The sequence below is a fragment of the Sminthopsis crassicaudata genome, chromosome 1 (genome assembly GCF_048593235.1).
Source record: "Sminthopsis crassicaudata isolate SCR6 chromosome 1, ASM4859323v1, whole genome shotgun sequence".
Classification (NCBI taxonomy): Eukaryota; Metazoa; Chordata; class Mammalia; order Dasyuromorphia; family Dasyuridae; genus Sminthopsis; species Sminthopsis crassicaudata.
In genome coordinates this window covers 35,260,186-35,279,471 of record NC_133617.1, presented here as the reverse complement: position 1 = coordinate 35,279,471, position 19,286 = coordinate 35,260,186, and the positions used below count along the sequence as shown (strand labels likewise).

General features: G+C 59.4%; 1 protein-coding gene across 1 annotated transcript in view; it reads left to right on the top strand.

Annotated features, from left to right (window-relative positions):
- NCOR2 (nuclear receptor corepressor 2) overlaps positions 1-19,286 on the top strand; it is a 208,674-nt gene that overhangs the window by 21,611 nt on the left and 167,777 nt on the right. Inside the window, 2 exon segments of the mRNA XM_074299344.1 lie at positions 1,129-1,354; positions 15,750-15,877. Coding sequence (XP_074155445.1) covers positions 1,250-1,354; positions 15,750-15,877 — 233 coding nt within the window. The 5' untranslated portion in view covers positions 1,129-1,249.

The following is a 19,286-nucleotide window of genomic DNA, read 5'->3' as shown; positions in this document are numbered from 1 at the left end:
TGTGAGTGTGTGTGTGACTGAGTGTGTGTGTGTGAGTGTGGTGTGTGTGAATGTGTGTGTGACTGAGTGTGTGTGTGAGTGTGTGTGAGTGTGGTGTGTGTGAATGTGTGTGTGACTGTGTGTGTGAGTGTGTGTGACTGTGAGTGTGTGTGTGTGAGTGTGTGTGACTGAGTGTGTGTGACTGTGAGTGTGTGTGACTGAGTGTGTGTGTGTGTGTGTGTGGTGTGTGTGTACACACTGGGTGTATTCACGTGTGTGCGCGTGCTTCCCTTCGCCTCGCACCCCTCATCACCCCCCTCCCCACAGTGACCTTGCCTGTCGCCCGCAGTGGCTGACAGCGGCCCATGACGGGCGGAGCCTCGTGCCTGAGGCCTTGAAGCCTGTGGCGGTGACTGTAGGAGGAGGCTCCGCGGGCAGGGCTCGGGGCTCGGACTCTGGGCCCGGTGTGTCGTTTCTGGCATCTCTCTGTGTGCCCACGGGCGTCACCTTTCAGACGGGCGTCCGTGACTTCCCATCCCCACGGGGTTGTTGGAGGATTGGGATCAGAGAAGGGAAGGGGCTTCGCCCTTGGGGTCGGAGAACTTGGCCGTGGCCTCTGACCTCCGGCCTCTGCGGCCTCCGCTCCCCCTTTGATCTCGGAGGACCCCCGGGCCTGGCCTGGGGGCTGGTCTGCAGCCACGCTGGCTGGACTCCTTTCTGCGGGGGGCAGCTGCCCCGGCTGAACTTTGCCCCGAGGCTTCGGGGAGTTCCGGCTGGCCCTTGTGCGCTGGAGTCCAAGGGAGGCTGGACATCAGTGATGTCTGGGAGGGGCACTAGCTCCCTGTCTCCTGACAGGTACGTGCATGAGGCTTCTCCATCGCCTCCTGCCCGGAGCCCGGCGGCTGTCCCCTTTTCCCCTCTTAGAGGGTAAGCCTCCCGCGGGCAGGGGCGGTTTCCTTTTTGTGCTGCCTCGCCCAGTGCCCGCCCTTGGGTTGGTGCCCAGAAATGCTGGGGGGCGGCAGGTTTCACGGCCCCGCCAGGATCCGAGGAGCTAGCTGGCCCCGGGCTCTGGCCCCGCCCTGGGGGAGGCGGGGGTCCCGAGCCGCGGCCAGCACCGTCTCACTCCGCCTCTTGTCTCTTCCCCCACAGGTGCCATGTGACCAGGGAGGTGCGCGGGTGATGTCGAGGTCTGCTTGGATCCCAGACAAAGATTGAGAGAGAACCAGAGACCACGCGAGGGGCAGAGGCGGTCCCCGCGCCCACTGCCACTATGTCTGGCTCGGCCCAGCCCGTGACGCAGACCTGGCGGTCCTCGGAGCCCCGCTACCCTCCCCACGCCATCTCCTACCCGGTGCAGATCGCCCGGCCGCATTCGGTAAGTGACCCGCTTCGGGGCTCGGGCCCTCTCGGCTTCCGTGCCCTTCCCGCGCCCCTTTCACTGTGTCCGTGGGCAGCGTGACCGTGGCAGGCCAGGGGAGCTGCCCGGTGCTCTTGTTTGGGCCCGAGGCTCTGGGCCAGGGTGGTCTGAGATCGGTCAGCGAGGTAAAAATGGCTTTTTGTTGACAGCTTTCGGCTTTTTCCTCACTTTCAGTGTGGAATATTTCCCTTCTCTCCCCCAGAGAGCCGTCCTATACGAAGAACAAAAGAACCCGCTGCCCATCTCTGCGGGGAAGGCGGGGCTCGGTCCCCTCCCCTGTTTGGGGCCGACCTCGGGCATAGCCATTACTCAGCCTCCCCTTTTATTCCTCTGTGACGTTATCGTAGCCACGGGCTCCCACTGACCTCATCTTGTTGCAGAACCTCCGGCTGGGACTCCGCGCAGACAGGAATCCCCCAGAGCGGTCGCATCATTTAGATGCGTGCCGCGCATTCCCGTTGGGTTGGAACCAGCGGGCATGTTTTACACAGCCCTGGCTCCGAACTTTGCAAATTCAAATGCAGACGCTGCGAGGATTTATTTTTCCTGCTAATCTGGGCTGTTTTCTGTTTTCCTTGTTCTGTTTATTTTTCTCTGCATAAGTTCATGTAAATCTTGCCACCCCCCACGGTCTTCATATTCATTCCTCCGTTCTTACAGTCCGGCAGTATTCCGGTACGTTCACGGAGCGTGATCTGTTTAGTCGCTCCCCGCTCGAGGGCATTTATTGACTTTCCAGCTCCGGGCTGCGGCAGAGGGCGCCCCGCGAACACGCCCAGTACAGACTGGACGTGGCGCTCCTTGATCTCCTGCGGGTGCTGTTTGTAGCGGCGGACGCTCCGGCGCTCACTGGGCCAGGCCCCTGCTGAGCCCGGACGGGGACTACCCGGTAGCAGCCCTGGGAGGGAGGCCAGCTGTCATTCCTGTTTTATGGAAGAGGAAACTGAGGCAGAGGTCAAGTGACTTGCCCAGGATCACATGGCTTGTGAAAGGCCGAGTCTGGATTTGAACTCAGGCCTTCCTGACTCCAGGCCCATCACTCTATCTACTACATCCCCAGCTACCCTCAGGAGCAAAGGACAGGGACAATTTAGTTACTATTTTTTAAAAAAGGCTTAATTTCAAATTTCTTTCCAGAATTATTGCTCTAATCCTTTGCTCTTCCGAGTGTCAGTACACCTGTGCATGTTATCCGTCCATCATTGAGCATCCCCATCTTTTTTTCCACCTTTGCCAGTTTGTTGGGTGAGAGGTAAGACCTGAGGGTTATTTTGATGGACGTTTCTTTTATTGTTAAGGATCTGAGGGGCAGCTAGGGGGGCGCAGTGACGGAGCACCAGCCCTGAAGTCAGGAGGACCCGAGTTCGAATCTGTCTCAGACACTTCACACTTCCTGGCTGTGTGAGCCTGGGCCAGTCACTGAACCCCGGCCTCAGGGAAAACCAAGGATCTGAGGCTGTCCCGTGTGTGGTTCACAGTTTGAAGGGACCGTCCATGTCCTTTCAGAGATTCACCTTCGGCCTTAGGGGCTTGTCTTAGTGACCCCGACGGCAGAGTCCTGTCCGAGACAGCATGCAGTGCGAAGAGGGTTTTCTCCGTCAGCGGCTCTCTTTCCCAGCCCGGCTGCATTGGTTTTGTTTATCCCCAAAGTCCCAATTTCCTGTAATGAGTCGTTTTTCCTTCCTTTCTCTTGGCCCGTCCCTCGCGTGGTCACGGGCCTCGCTGGGGCCGCGAGGGGCCCTGGTTTGCTTCGGGTTTTGCGGGGCGGTGACTCACCGCACCGGCCGCTGGTGCGTGTTGAATCGCTGTGGCGGACGGCGCAGCGTGTGGGTCGGAGTGTGATTCTGTCCAACCGCCTTCCCCTTTCGGAGTTCTTGTCGAGCAGAGACTTGTTCCTGAAGGAGCTCGGGCCCTTGGGCTCCCGCCTCGCGGCTGGCGGCTGTTGAGTAGCTGCTGTCAGGGGCCTCGAGCTCCTCCCTTCTCCCGGCCTCAGTTTCCTTGGGTGTGAAGTGGAGGGCAGGCGTCGTGGGGGGGGTCTGCTCTGTGGTTGGGGGGGTTCCGATGGGCAGAAGTGGATGGGGAAAAGCACTCTGGGCTTAGCATTAGCCCTGCCAGGGGCACCTACAGCCAGAGAGTTGGGGGAGGGAAGGTATGCGGGAGAAAGCCTTAGGGCTGGCCACCAGGGGGCGCTCCCGGGCGTGGGAGTGGGAGGGCGGCCTGGGCCCAGCCCCGAGCTTTCGGGGAGCGCGGGTCCCCTCGATGCTTCCCTGTGTGTGCCGGGGGCACCTTGTGGTTGGGCTCCCCTGGGGGTCGGGGAAGGAAGCCAGGGCGGCCGCAGCCCCATCTCTGCCCGCGCTGACCCCCTGCCTCCGGGGGCCCCGTCGTCCTGGGCCCGCTTCCTGTGTAGAGATGGAGGCTTCTCTCTTTGTCTCTCAGCTTGTGTCTCTGAGAGAAAAGAGCGGGACGGAGGAACGGGGGATGGGGGCGGCTGGAGAGATGGTGGAGCGGACGCGTGGCCGGAGAGCGGGCGCGGGCGGAGAGCGCGGGGCTGCCAAGGGAAGCCTGGAGAGCCGGTGGTACTGGAGAGGAAGGGAGCACGGGCAGGATATTTTTTTCCTGAGGCTGGAGTTAAGTGACTTGCCCGGGGTCCCACAGCCAGGAAGTGTTAAGTGTCTGAAGCAGGATTTGAATTCGGGTCCTCCTGACTTCAGGGCTGGAGCTCAGCTCACTGCGCCCCCTAGCTGCCCCTGGGGGAATGTTTCAAAGTTCCCAGCACCCTCCCGGATCCGCTTGTGCCGGGACCTCTCCCTGCTCTGACCTCCAGGGCCGAGCCCTGCGTCACTCCACGCAGCCTGCGTTCGTGTGCCCTTAGTGCCCCCCGGTGCCAGGCTTGGTGCTGGGCGTCGGGGCTTAAAGACAAAAGCATCTGTTAAGCACCTACTGTGTGCCAGAGGTTGTGCTAGGTGCTGCAGAGTTAATCAACAGACATTTAGAAGCTGTTCCCTGTTCTTTATGTGGCTTAGATTTCTCATGTAGGGCACGCTCCCCACTGCTCCCCACCCTGGGACAAAGAATGACCAAAAAGGGGGGGTCACCCCTCGGAGCTCCTACTGTGTGCGGCTCTGTGCTCACCAGTCCCGGGCCTGGGCCCGTCTCCTCAGCTCTTGGGGCGTCTGGCTGCTCCTTACGGCAGCCTGGGGGGGCCGCGCCGGGGGCTCCCGTTGTGCGGATCGGGGAAAGGGAACAGCTCAGTGGAGGGACCTGTCCAGTCACTTAGTGGGCCGGAGCCCTAAGCAGTGGGAGGCTGTGTGTGTGTGTCCAGGTGCGGATGTGCACGGGGGCGGGGGAGCACTGGGAGCACGGCAGCGTGCGCGTGGGGGTCGGGAGTCCTCGTGTGCACACGTGTGGGTGAAGTGCTCGAGCGGTGCACGGTCTGTGTGCGCTCGCTGGGTTTCAGGCGAGCGTGAGCACGATGGCGTGGGGTTCACAAGCGCGCCTGTGAGCTGCCTCGGTGTGTGCGCTTGTGGGTGCCCACGTCGTGTCCTGTCTCGGTCCCTCCCTGCCTGGCTCGTGTGACCTCAGTTTGCTCCGCTCTCCCACCGGGGCTCCTCTCCCCGGCCGGGCAGCGGCCTTTGGGCTCTGGCTGCGGAGGAAGCTGGCGCCTGGGGAGCCCGTTTCCGCCTCAGGAGTGGTTTTTATCGGAGCCTTTTCCCGGGGTGTGGGGGGGTCGTGCTTCGTTGTGAGCACTGCTTCCAGAGCCCGGCCCCCTCTGGCAGGCCCAGTGAGGAGAGGGGCTGGCCCGCGGCTCCCCCCGCCCCGTGTCTGCTCCGGGCAGCTTGGGGAAGAGCTCTCCGGGGCTTCTGGCCTTGGGGAAGGCCTCGCGAAGCTGCACTCGGGGGGATGGGAGGGGGTGGGGGGAGGCCTCTGTGGGTTCCTGCTTTTCCACATTCCCCAGGACCAGAGCTTATTACCTGGGGCAGCTTCCCAAGGGATGGGGAGGCAGCCTGTGAGCCGGAGCCCAGCGCGGCCCCCCTGGGAGGGGCCCTAGAGGAGAGGCCAGTGAGGGCGGGGCTCCTCCCCTGGCTGGCTCTCCCCTCCCTCCTTCCCTGCACTTGCTGTCCCTCCCCGGGGCCTGGCGGGGAGCCCCAGCTCCCAGCCTCCTCTCCTGGTGCCCCTGCCCGGGGCCGTGCCCAGCGCTCCCCTCTCCAGGTCTTCAGTCCTTCTCTGTCATCGCCCATTCAAGCTCAGACGCAGCGTGAGATCGCACACTTAATTCCCCCTCCCCCCACCTGCCCGAGCTCCTGATCAGCCCCAGCCAGGCACTGAGCCTGGGACCCCCCCCCCCAGCAGACAGCCCAGCAGGACCTCTCCGGGCCTCAGTTTCCCGCCTCTGAAGTGAGGGGCTTGGACTAGAAGGTTTGAGGTTCTTTCTAGTTCAGAACCCGGCTCAGCCCAAGCAGTTGGTCAGCTTGATGGAGGGCCGACAGTGCTCCAGGCCTGTGCTCCACCATAACCCTTGCTGGGTTTCCTCCTTCCCCCTCCCCCCTTAGCTCTTCCTCCCCTTCTCCCTCCGTCTCTTTGCTGTGCAGGACTGTGGCTTATTTTGTCTGTTAGTTGACTTGTTGGTTCCTTTTGCTAAAACCGCTTTTTTCTCTTCTGATTTGTTAAAAAAAAACCAAAAACAAAAAAGGGTCACTCGGCCAGCATTTAGACCCTTTCATGTGCCGGGCGCGGGCGCCGAGCGGGAGAGGAACTTGAGATGGGGGAGATGGGGAAAGAAGATTCCTCAGTAAGAAAGGGACTGCGAAGGCGAGGATCAAAATAAACAAGCAGAACAGCAGCGCCCGAGACCGCGCCCGGGGGCAGGGGACCGAGCCTTGTCCTGGGGGGGCTTCCCCGGCGCTCCCGGCGCCCCTGAAGCCAAGTTCTCCCCAGAGCTACAGAAGGGAGTCCCTCCAGAGCGGGGAGGAGCCAAGGCCTTTGAGCCCAGCCCCTTGATGCTATAGAGGAAGAACTGAGGCCACACCAGGGTCCCCCTCCCCCCGCACCTGCTCCGGGAGCCCGGGCCAAGGCGCCTTCTGGGCCGGGCACAGCTTGCTTTTGGGCACTTGGCATTCGTTCAGTCCGAGCAGCGCGAGCCTCTGGGCCCTGGTTCCAGGTCGGCCCCTTGAAATGCTGCCCCTGCCCCGTTCCTGCCCAAGTCTGGCGCCGTTTCGCCCACGGCAGGCCGGGTCTGACCCTCCCCCAGCAGCCTGCAGGTGGACCCCGGGGACCGAGTTCTTTTCTGGGTCTCGTGGGTAGAAGGGGGTGGATTATTGACCCTGCTCTGCCCCGAAGGGGATCAATGACCTCAGAGCAGCTCCGGCCACCCAGGTCTCTGCCGCTTTCTCCGGGACGCCAGCGAACGTTTTAGGGCTCCCCGTCTCCCAGGGGCCGAGCATCCCGGAAACAGAAGAGGAACGTCCCGGCTGCTGGTTTCAGGAAGGGGTACGAGGAGGGGAGGGGGGGAGGGGAGGGGGGAGAGGAAAGATGCTCAACTCAGCTCCTTCTCCCCATCGCCCTTTTCTAAAACCCATCGAAACAGGCGTTGTATTATTCATAGGAGGCCAACAATACTGCAAAGGGAAATCCTCTGCTGGGGGCCCTGCGGGGGGCTGGGGGCTCCCCGGGCTTGTGGTGAGGGGTGAAGGTTTCCCCTTTTGCCTTCTTCTTCCTAATGGCGTGGGGAGGAGGGGTCAGGGCCGGGGCGGCCCCCAAGGGAAGGGTGCAGAAGCCCAGCTGAGCAGGTCGCGGAGTCGTGGGATTCATGGCAGACTTTCAGAAAGCGGGAGGCCCGAGGAGGAAACGCCGCCGTCTGGGCTTTGGCTCCGGGAGCATTGGGCTTGAGGAGTGCTTGGCTCTCCCAAACAACATCTGGTTTTGTGCGACTTTGCGTTCCCGATTTTCTCCCTTCCTCGCTTACCCTCCCTCCCCAAGCCAGCGAGCAGTGTGGGCTGCAGTCCGTACCTGTCACATTGCGCGAGAAAACTCGGGGCAAAAGGGAAAAACACGAGGAAGAAAAAGCAACAGGGAACACGCCCGTGTCCGCTTCTCAGGTCTCTCTCCGGAGGCCACGGCCCGCTTGGTCTCGAGCACAGGCGCCCGCCCGCGGCAGCCTCTCCAGGGTCCCCTGCGCTCCCCCCCCAGAACATCCCCAGCATTCGTGTGACATGGTCACTCGGCCTTTCTCCCACGCAGGGGCGCCCCCTCCGCCTGCGGTTTCTGGCCACTACCGAGAGGGCGGCCACAGACATTCTGCACACGTGGGTCCCTTTCCCTCCTTTAGGATCTCTTTGGGTACAGGCCCAGTAGGAACACCCTGGGCCAAAGCCTTGTTGGATAATGTTTGGAGCAGAGTTCCAAACTGCTGGTGAGCTAAGTGTGAAGGGCCCTCCCGTCCCAACTGCTCAGAAGGGCCGGATCCATCCACAGCTCCACCAACAATGCATCAGTGCCCAGTTTTCTCACGCCCTCCCACCTTCCTCCTCGTCTTTCCCGTCTCTGAGCCAGTCTGAGAGGTGTGACGTGGTGGCCCGGAGCGGTCTTAATCTGCATTTCTCTGATCAGCGGTGAGTTAGAAACCTTTTCCTTTGACTAGAAATGGCTTCTCCTAAAATTGTCTGTTCCTGTCCTTTGATGAAAGGCCTGGGTTTTGTGTTCAGTCCTTCCTTTTGTAGCCACAGAAGGGCCGCGGCCGGCCCAACGTCCCTCGGGCAGCCTGGACGCCGGCGTGCCGCCCGCCTCGGGCTCCTCCTGGGTGCCCCTCTGCTCTGGGGGCCCTGGCCGTGGCCCCCTCGGACCCAAGGAGCAGAGCGCGGGGGCGTCGGTGCGGGGCTGGAGCGGCCTCTTCCCCTGAGGAGACAAGGGGCTGTTTTATGCTTTGTCTGGGAAGGAGGGCAGGGCAGCCGAGGACCAGCAAGGGAACAGCTAATCCCCCCGGCTTTGCATGAGGTCAGTGAGGGGAAAGGGGCTCCCGTGCCAGATTAAACCACTCCAGATGTGCCCTGTCTGTGGCAGACTCTTAACCGCCCCGAGCTTGCCCAGAAGGATGGGAAGGAACAGACACTTATTATACGCTTTCTGTGTGCCCAGCACTGCGCTAAAAGCTCTTCCCGATGATTGTCTCCTTTGATTCCCACAACGGCCCTGGGGGACGGAGCCCCGTCCTCATGTTAAGTCACGTCTGACTCTTCGTGGTTCATTTGGGGATTTCTTGGCAGACACGGGAGGGTTGTCCATGCCCTTCCCGGCTCATTTTACCCATGAGGAAATGAGGTGACACGTGGCTTGCCAGGGTCCTGCAGCTGGGAAGTGAACCCGGACCTTCCGGACCCAGGCCAGTGCTCTGTATCTCTTAGATGTCACTCTCAGGTTTCAGCTGTCTTGAGTGAGTCTTGCTCCTTCCTCTTCCTCCTTCCCTGCTCCTATTGGGCACATCCTGAGCAGTGTCTGCCCTCCCCTGAAGCTCAAAGGGGCCCAGAGGCCATCTGTCCTCCCCCAGGCCATCCGTCCCCCTCCCCCCCCCACTTTGTGCATCACCAGCCTTCCTGTTTGGGAGGCCTTTTGTCATCCTGACCATTCTCCCCTGGCTGAGGCCCCCACTCACCATGTCCTCAGACCCGAACACCCCAGGCGAAGTCTCCCAAAGGAGCCGAGGACGGTGGAAGGCGAGGCTGGGTTTTGGCAGTCTCCGATCCCGGACTCGCACAGGATTTCATGCCATGGGATAGGCGCAGGCCGAGCTTGATTTCTCTTTGGACCCCCAGATCATTCTCATTATAAGGTGGTGCCGCCTGCGTTCGGGTGGAATGCAAGGGGTCGTGAGTGAGGAGCATTAGAACTGCAAGGGACTGCCGGAAGACATGGAGTCCACTCTGCTGCCCGGGCTGGGCCCCCGGATGGAGGCTGGCCGCGGTGGTCGTTTAGCCTGCCTTGCTATTGGTTGCCTTGTTTTTTTACCAAATTTTCCCTCACGTTGGACTGAAGGCTGGTCCTCCTTGGGCCTCCTTGGGAACTTGCCAGAAGCCTGGTCTCTTTCCCACGGCCCCTCCCACTTGCCGCCATGTTCTCTCTGAGACGCCTTTTCTTTGGGCTCATTGATAAGGGCTCAAGGGCTCTCGCCGCGCTGGTCTGGTCTCCAGAAACGGGGCGCAAATGGAGCAGAAAGCTCTGCAGAGCTCTTCCTCCCCCCCACTGCTCCCCTTCTCCCCCAGCCCCCACGGGCCTTGGTTCCTTTTTTGTAGCATTAAAAGTGAACATGGGTCATTGCTTCTTGGGACTGAGAGCTAGTGAGTCCCCACTCTCTCCCCCCTTCCTGTCACTGATGAATTTAGGAACCTCCCGGCGGGTCAGAGTGAGGGGTCTCTAATTCCCAAACAGGGATCGAGCCATTAGCCAGCCAGTGAACAGCTTTGGTCAGGGACTTCCTCTGCGCCAGGCTCTGAGCTAAGAACTGGCGTGCAGAGCAGATGCAGAGATTTCCACGGGCCCTCCCTGGCGCAGTGGCTGCCCGGGCAGATGCCTGCCCCTCCCTCGCCAGCTCTCCCAAGCAGCCCATTCCGGGCCGGAGCGTCGGTCCGGCAGCGAGGGGCGGAGGCGAGGCGTGGAGTCTGCGGGCCCAGGCCACGATCGCAGCCTGTCCCGAGAAGTCCCATCCTGGGTCCTGGGCTTCAGCTTCCTGCACAGGAAAGCCTTTGTGGTTTGTTCTGGCTCTGAAAGCTGGGGTTGGCTCTTGGCAGTGTCCCTGCCGCCTCTCCGGGCCCTGGGCCAAGGGCCCCCCAGTTCTTGGCTATAGAAGGAGGGGGCAGCCTAGGTTTGGCTTGGCCCCTGATGCCCCCCTTTATTTCACAGTGAAGAGACTGAGGCTGAGAGATCCGGAGGGGGGGAGGATAAGCTCACACCTCGGAAACCCTGCTCTCCTTTTCCCTCCCTGGGCCAGGAGTGGGAGGACCCCCCCCCAATGCTGCCTGGAGATGAGGCACTGGCCACACTTCCTCCCCTCCCCAGTGGGGTCTCCTTGGCAGCTCCCCTGCCTCTGTCCCAGGTAGCAGTGGGAGGTGGTGGGGCCCAGGCACTGGCCAGTGTGTGGTTCCCAGGAGAGCCGTCCCTATGCACTGAGGGCCAGCAGTGCTGGCGAGGACTGTGCAGGGGCAGCTGCTTCCCTCCCGTGTCTGTGGCTGGGGGCTTCTGGGGCGGGGGGAGCTCAGCATTCCTGGTAGCTGGGCGGGAGGCCCCAGCTGCAGGGCAAGGAGTTAGGCCTGGAACAGTGGATCCCTTGTCCCGGGCCTGGAGGCCGGCCACACAGGAGAGAGCCAGAGCGCTCGGTGGAGCTCTTCCTCCGCTCAGCTGCTGGCGTTAGCCCCCTGGCCCTTGTCCCCCAGGCAGGGGATCCCAGCAGGCCTCCACTCAGCTGCCCTCTCTGGCCTCTTCCCGGACCACTGGGCTGCCCCTTCTTCTGCTCCTAGGTGACCCCCCTGGGTGTTGAAGTCCCAGGGCCACAGCCGCCTGCAGTCCCAGAGCCCTGCACAGGGTCGTCTTTGAGGTTCTCCCAGCAGCCTCCTTATGGCCTCTCGGAGGAAGGAGGAGGGAGAGCAGCCTCGCCCCCCGCTGAGATGCTGCCCCATTGCACACATGAAGGGTTACCGTCCCTGGGCACTCAGAGCTGCTGCCAGCAGGCCGGTCTGCGCCGACGCTCCGTGCACGGGTGCCATGGTCACCTGACTCCCCCAGGCCTCTAGAAGTCCCCCCAAAAGAGGGGCCTGCCCTTCATTGTCCTGGCGGGCTTTCCGGGGATTTAGAAACCAGACCGCAGGGACAGCTGCTGCTGAGAGGCCTGCGGGAGCCAGGACTGGGCTTCCTGGGCAGATGGGCACCTTCTGGGCCTCTTTCTGTCCCGGAGCATCAGGTACCCTGGCCCGGCGTCCCTGAGTCCGTGTGTGTTGGGGGCGGGGACTGGATGACTGAATGCAGTTAGTAATAAGGGCACCCGAGGCAGAGAGAATGAAGCCGCAGGGCCTGCCCTCTGGTGGCTTAACTAGACACAGAACAGACATGGGGCTTAGCCCAGAGCCACGTTGTAGAGGCACAAGAAACCTTCCTTTCTCCCCTTTCCTCTCCTCCTTCCCTTCCCCTTTCCCTTTTTCCTTGTCCCCAAATTCAGAGCTCCTCTCTGCCCCCCCCAAGGCCCTGGGCCTGGCTTGTGATGGGGTGAGGGTGCTCCCTGAAGTGCCTGAGGACCCCAGGTAGGGGTGCCCCGTGGGGCGGGGGGGCCCTCTGTGCTCCTTAAAGGGAGGATGGGGTGGGGGGGTGAGCGAATGCAACTGCGGTCTCTGGCCTTGGGAGGGCCCACCAGGAGGGTCGCTGGCTGCCAGGAGCCTGGGATTTCCTGGGGAGAAATGGGATTGAAAGGCAGTCTCTGTGCCCCCAGCCCAAAGTTCTGGCTCCGGCCTGCACAAGCGCAGGCTCCTCCATCTTCCCTCAGCTTTGGCTGTTAGAGCCGGCTCAGCACCTTTTAATGCTACTAAATGCCTGAAACAAGATGCACAGAATAGAAGGAACCAGGTTATGTTAAATTGCAGTTAGTTATCCTAGGATTTGTAAAAAAGCTTCGCGGGCCTGAGGCTCGGGAGGCAAGGCTTCTCGTGAGGATGCTGCTTCAGCCCTCAGCCCTCTTCCTGCCCGTGGCGCAGTTTTCAGGAGCCGCCGGTGGGCATCTGTGAGCTCCGGTCCCAGCCATTTACGCCGAATAGCTCCGAGTGTCAGTGAACATCATCTGGTTGTCGGGCTCCTCTATCATTTGTGAGCTGTCTTGTGATTCTGAATTTTTTTCTTTCAAAATTTTCTTTTTCTTTAATTTATTTAGTATTTTGTTTCCCCGGTTATATATAAAAACGATTTTAAACATTTGTTTTTAAAACGTTCCGTCCCAGATTCTCTCCCTTCCCCCTCCCATTGAGAAAGCAAGCAACTTGATATGCTATCCATCATGTAAGCACGCAAAACATTTCCATAAGTCACATTGTAAAAGAAAACCTAGAGCAAAAGAACTCAAGAAAAATAAAGTAAAAACCGTACGCTCCCGTCTGCCTCAGTCCTTCCTCTGGGGAAAGATGGCATTGAGAAGTCCTTCTGAGTTGTCTTGGATCATCGCATTGCAGAGAGAGTCCCCACAGCTGGTCGTCTCACGGTGCGGCTGTCACTTTGTAACATTTCACTTTGCGCCAGCTCATGGAAGCCTTTCTGAGAGCATCCTGCACGGTATTTCTTGTTGCACAGTAATGTTCTTTCATCATCATACGCCATGATTTGTTTCCATCATTTCCTTGCCCTCAGAAAAGAGCTGCTATAAATATTTTGGTCCAGATATGTCTTTTTCCTTTTTTTAAATCTCCATTGGGATGGAGACGCAGCAGCGGTGTTTGCTAGGGGAGAGGGTGGGCACGGTTTTATAGTGCTTTGGGCATAGCTCCAAATTGCCCCATAGAATGGCTCGACCGGTTATAACTCTGCCAGCGGTGCATCGATGTCTCCTTTTTCTCACATTCCCTCCTGCATTTGTCATTTTCCTTTTCTGTCCTACTAGTACTTCAGAATTGTTTCAATTTGTTTTTCTCTAATCATTAGTGAGTCCTATTTTTTCATATGGCTGATGATCTACTTCTCCCTTCTCCCAGTACATTCCCTGTCACCTCTTAATTTAATTTTTTAGATATTATCGCTTCACTTTAATTCACCCTTGTTTCCTCTGGCTGTATATCCTCCTCACTGCCTCAGGATTGAGAGAGTTTTCATGAGTTACAAGGATCATCTTCTGTAGGAATGTAAACAGGTTAACCTTATTAAAATCCCTTAGGATCTTCCTTTTCTATTTACCTTTTTATGCTTCTCTTGAGTCTTGCATTTGAAAGTCAAATTTTCTATTCAGTTCTGGGTCTCTTTATCAGGAATGCTTGAAAAGTTCTCCATTCCATTGAATATCCATCCCGCTTCCCTGAAGAGAAATGCTCAGTTTTGTTGGGAAGGGGATTCTTGGTTGTAATCCTAACCACTTTGCTCTCCAGAATATCATGTTCCAAGCCCTCTAGTCTTTTAACGTCGAAGCTGCTAAATCTTGTGTTTTCCTGACTGGCTCCGTGATGCTTGATTGTTTCTTTTTGGCTGCTTGCAATATTTTCTCCTTGACCTGAGAGCTCCAAAATTTGTCTGTACTATCGCTAGGAGTTTTGATTTTGGAAGGATCTCTCTTACGATGTGATGAGTGGGTTCTTTCAATTTCTATTTTATCATCTGGTTCCAGAATGCCGGTGAAGATTTCCTTGATAACTTCTTGAAATCTGTGCTCTTTTTTTGAACATGGCTTTCAGAGAGTCCAATAATTCTTAAATCATTTCTCCTGGACCTAGTTTCCAGGTCAGTTGTTTTTTTCCATTGAGATATTTCACATTGTCTCCTACTTTTTTATTCTTTTGGTTTTGTTTTATTGTTTTTTGATTTCTCCTAAAATCATTAGCTTCCATTTACTCAATTCTAATTTTTTAAAAATTATTTTTTTCAGTGAGCTTTTGTACCTCCTTTTCTATTTTTCTACTTCTTCTTTTTAAAGAGTTTTTTTTCTTGATTGAATTTCTGTGCCTCTTCTTGCATTTGGGCAATTTTGCTTTTCAAGACAAAATTTCTCATCATTCTTTTGCGTTCACCTATTTCTCTTCCCGATTTTTTCCTACCTCTTATTTGATTTTCACAATCCTTTTTGAGCTCTTCTTTGGCCTGAGACCAGTTCATGTTTTTCTTGGAGCCTTTGGACGTAGAAGCTTTAACTTTGTTATCTTCTGAGTGTTTTGATCTTCCTTGTCACCGTAGTAACTTTCTGTGGTCAGATTTTTTTTTTTCTGCTTGCTCATTTTCCCAGCCTTTGTCTTGACTTTTAACCCTTTGCCGAGGTGGGGCTCTCCTTTGGGGGGGCCACAGTGCCCCCAGATACTTGTAGGTGCCTCTAAGTTTTCAGTCTTTACTGCCCTCCCAGCTGGTGCTCCGGCCTGTGAGTTCCTGTTGCAGATCTCTGAGGCGGCTCGGGGAGCACCCGCCTCTCCCGCCACCAATCCCAGTCTTCACATGCAGGAGCACGGCGGGGTGTCGCCTCCCATGCCCGCGGCCCGCCCAGACCATCCTCCAGGGTGGTCAGCTTTGGATCCCTGCCTGTCCCGGGGCCAGAGGCCAAGGCCCCCCTTCGCCTTCCTTGCTTCCCTTTGCTTCCTGCCATGCTGGTGCGCCAGGGCTCGGCTCCCTCCCCCACTCCTGGCGCATCCTCAGTTTGCTCCTCTGTAAGATGGGGATGAAAGGTCGACCCGCAGCAGGGAGCCCCGAGTTCAGATCCAGCCTCAGACGCTTCCAGGGTGGGGGACTCTCTGCCGGAAGTTGGGAAGAGTAGCTCCCTCCCAGAGTTCTCGGGAGAATGGTGTTTGCAGAGGGCTGGGTGCTCCCCACGGCGCTGCGGAAAACCAGCGGTATTACTCCCTGGGGGTGCTCAGACCCAAGTGCAGTGGGGGACATTTAGCAGAATGAGGACAGATAAGCTGGGACATAGACTGTGTTAATGCGGCTTTTCTAAGGCACGGCCTTCCTCGCATCAGAGCCTCGGGGTCCTGAGTGCGAATCTCGGCTCAGGACCTTCCTCCTGGGGCCTCCACAGCTTTCCTTGGAATCCAGCCGTGGCCTTGGTCTTCAGCCTGTGGCGGAGCCCGGGCCATCCCCTGTTCTCTCAGTGCCTGCTTCCTTCTGTGACAGGGCCTGTGATGGGGGGGCTGGGGACAGGGATTCAGATCCTGCCTTAGAGCCACCCCTCCCCCCCCCCCCCGTGTGGTCTCCCCCACGCCTCTGCCCTGGTTTCTTCATCTGAAAAATGAGGTGGCCGCTCTGGGGGGCCTGGGGCACCCCCGAGACAACACTTGGTCCGTGTCCAGCCCGAGTCCTGGGCCCTTCACGCTGTCCCCTGGCCCTCAGGAGGCTCCTTCCTCCCATAACCGCTGGTGCTCTGCTTTCCCAGGAGCTGCCTGGGGCTTCCAGCAGGAAGGGCGGAGCTTTGTGCAGGGCCTGGGGGGCGGTCACGAGGGAGGGGGGCAGAAAGGTCCAGGTGCAAGTCCTGCCTGGGCCCCCCTGGCTGCAGAGGCCCCTCAGCTCCTGCCTCCGTTTCCTGGCTGGGCCCCGGGGCCTCTCTGGGGGCTGTGGGTGGGGCGGAGCCGGGACCTGAACCCCGGCCTGTTTGGTGCCCCCCTCACTGTCGCAACACTAACCCTGGCTCTCCCCCTCCCTCTCCTAGGAAGTAGGCCTCCTGGAGTACCAGCACCATCCCCGGGACTACGCTCCCCACCTGTCCCCAGGATCCATCATCCAGCCCCAGCGCAGACGGCCTTCGCTGCTGTCCGAGTTCCAGCCTGGGAATGAGAGGTGAGGACGGGGGCCGGGGCTGCTTCCGGGGGGCTCTGCTGCCGGGGAGGGGCCCGGGCCTGAGATTTGGGGCCTTCCAAGGGCTGCCGCTTCTCTTGGCACTGGGGCCGCCTGGGGAGGGGGCCGAGAAGGGCCCGGGGCCTTGGAGCTTGAGAAGAAGGAGCAACCCTCAGGGAGAGCGAGCCTGGATGCCCCTTGGGAGGGAACTCCCAGGAGAGGAAAGCCCCTTCCCTGATGCAGAGCAGCGCCTTCTCCAATGTTTGTCCTGGTCTGGAAGGTCCCCCCGGCTCCGGGCCCTCCTAACTCGAGGCTCCCTCCACTCTGGGTTCCATAACCCGGCTCTCCCCGGTCCTTCTGGGCCGCACTGCCTGCCATGGCCCTCCCTGGAGCCGACCCTTCGCCATGGGGGCCACTCCCCCATGGTTTCCCTGGTCCTCCGGACAGTGCCCTGCCCTCTGCAGCCCTGGTGGGCCTGGCAGGGGAGCCTCCCCTCCTTCCCAGAGAAGCCCGAGGCTCTTCCCGTTTGCCCCCTGCAGCCGAGGGGGGGTCCCCCATGACTCACCCTCCTGCTGCGTAGTTCACTTTCACAATACCGGGGGTGGGGGAAGCAGAGAAGCATCTGGGGTGCAGGGGGAGCCTCGAGTGCCGGCTGACGTGTTTGCACCCCCAAGACTGACAAGCAGTGAGGGCTGGGGTGTGGGCTCGGGGAGCAGGGAGAGGGAAGTGCAAGCAATGAATAAGCCTTGGGGCCTCCTTCAGGGGGGGCCTTAGTGGGGCCCAAAGGGCTTTGCCATCTGTGAAGCACCTACTGTGTGCCAGGAGGAGGTGCCATTTAGGAGACAGGCAGAAAATAGAATCGACCCCATCCTTGTGGGAAGGAGCAAGGGGGGAGCTAGGCCTCGAACCCAGGGCCTCCTAATTCTCACCACGAGCTCACCATCCATGCCACGTAGGGCAGGATCAGGGGCCGACACTGGGGGGGGAGCCCTTGGAGCTTCTGTGGGGGTGGGGAGGGAGAGGAGGAGGCAGCATGGTGGGGGGAGGGGACTGGGGAGCCAGCTCTTGGCAGCAGTGTAGTCTTAAAGAGTTGTTCCTGTGAGTATGTGAGTATGCCAGACTGGGCAGGCCCTGGGGGGTGGGCAGAGACCCCCACTCCCTGCCTCAGTGGGGAGTTAGTGGTTTGTGTCTGTCTGTCTGTCCCAGATGGGGCTTTGGGCCTGCCAGCCCGTCCCTGCCGGGGCTGTTTGCCTTTCCAGGCGGCTCTGCCCCTCCGGCACCTGGCAGTGCCAGTCTCATGGACTCTGGGCGGCGCGGAGAGGCTCCCCTGCTGGGCCCTCTCCCCATGGCGGGGGCAGTCTGTCTGGGAGGCTGGGAAGGAAGGCAGGAGGGAGGAGGAGGAAGAGGCCTCCCAAGCTGTGAAGAGCCAGGCTAGATGGGAGCCCTCCAGCCCCCTTTCTTCCCAAAATTCATGTGGAAAAAGAACTAATGAAAGGAACAGCTGGAGGCAGCTGGGCTTCGGCTTCCTGTGTCGGGGAGCCTTTTGGGAAAACAGCTTTTTGGTGGTGCTGGGAGGGCGGAGGCCTGTGACGGGGCTCCCCTCCCCCAGCCGGCGCTGGCCAGAAGCCTCCCTTTGATCTGCGCCTCCACCGGAGACCTGTCCCTCCTCCCCTCCCTGGGCGGGTGGGGAAGCAGCTGGGCCATGGAAAGAATGCGGGGCGGGAGCCCCAGGTCTCAGGCCACAATCCTGGGCCAGGGCCCACCTCCATCCTCTGAAGTCAGGGAGGCCTTGCAGGCGGTCACCCGTCCCCAGGCTGGGCAGGGCCGTGGCTCAGGCCCCGGGTCCTCTTGGCCAGAGGAGCAGTGGGGCGCACTCCCAGGCTTTGGCGTCTGCAGTCCAGGCTCCTTGGCATCGGGTCCTGGGCCAACCCCCTCCTGGGGGTCGTTTTGAGTGACCTGTGAGGACCTCTGCCTTCTCCTCCAGACTGCTGCGGATCGGCACATCCCCAACCCTTTGTACATTCCTTTGTGCACTTAGTGCTTCAGAAATGTGATGGGCGGCGATGGGTGATTTAGCACTTAGAGCATGGGGAGGGGGTTCCAGAGCACGGGGAAGGGGTTCCAGAGCAGGGGGTTCCAGAGCATCAGGGACAACCCCTCAATTTACACAGAGATCCAGGAGTTGGCCCTGGGTCACCCAAGTAGTAAAGAGTCGAGCCAGGATTGTTGTTCAGTTGTTTCTCTCCCCGTGACCCTGTTTGGGCGGTTCTTGGAAAAGACACTGGGGGGTTTTGCCGTTTTGTCTCCAGCTCACTTTACGGCTGAGGGAACTGAGGCAAACGGGGCTACGTGACGTGCCCGGGGTCACGTGCCCAGGAGCTCCTGAGATGGGATCCGACCTCGGGTTTCTGAGTCCGGCCTGGGCGCTCTGGTCACTGTGCCTCCTGGCCGCTCAGGAGCCTGCCCAAATGGGAGGAAGTTTCTTCACCTTTCCAAGGAACCGAAGAGTTTTTTCCCTCAGTAAGACATGTAAAGATAGTTTTCAACATTCATTTTTGCACGCCTTTGAGTTCCAGACTTTCCTCCCTCCCCTCCCCCTCCCCGACAGCGCGGTCTGACCCCCGTCCGTTCCGCGGGATGCTCTTGGGCACGTTTCCACATTTGCCGGGTTGTGCAAGAGGAGTCAGACCCTAGTGGGGAAAACCCTGAGAGAGAAGAGAAAACAAAGGAGAACACGGGCAGCGGCGCTGCAGGCCGCGGTCAGCCCGGACTTCTGTCCGTGGCCGTTTTCTACCACGAGTCAGCTCGTGCGGGGGGAGCCGAGGCCGGCGGGCCTGGTCCTCACACGGGCTCACACGTTCTCCTGCTCCCTCCCCTCCCCCCACAAGTTGTTCCAGGGTTTTCTGAAACCAGCCCCAGACAGGACACTAGTATTCCCGGACATTCCTGCGCCGTCACGTACTGGCCCTTCCCCAGCAGCCGCTCGCTTCCAGTCTCCGGCCACTGCGAGGAGAGCGCCACAAACATTCCTGCACCTGCGGGTCCCTTTCCCTCTTTTACAGTCTCCCAAAGAGTTATTTTTAAAAAGTTTTGAAATTCTATTTTTCTTTTAAATTCACTTAATTAAAAAAAAAATATAGCTAGGTTTCAGCCAGGTGAGCAGTTTTCCTCTTGTGGTGTCTCCGGGGGTGGAAACTGCCCACACAAGCACGCTGGCACCTTCCCCCCTACCTGGAGCCCTGGAGCGGTGAGACGCGCGGCAGCAGGACCTCCCGAGTGTCATAGTGGGGGCTGCCCTCGGGCGGGGCTCCTCTCCTTTCAGACCCTTAGCAGGAATGGTTTCAGGCCTCCTTGTGGGCTGCGGCTTGGACAGTAGCACGAGGGCGGGGCGGGGGGAGGGGCTCGGTGTCCA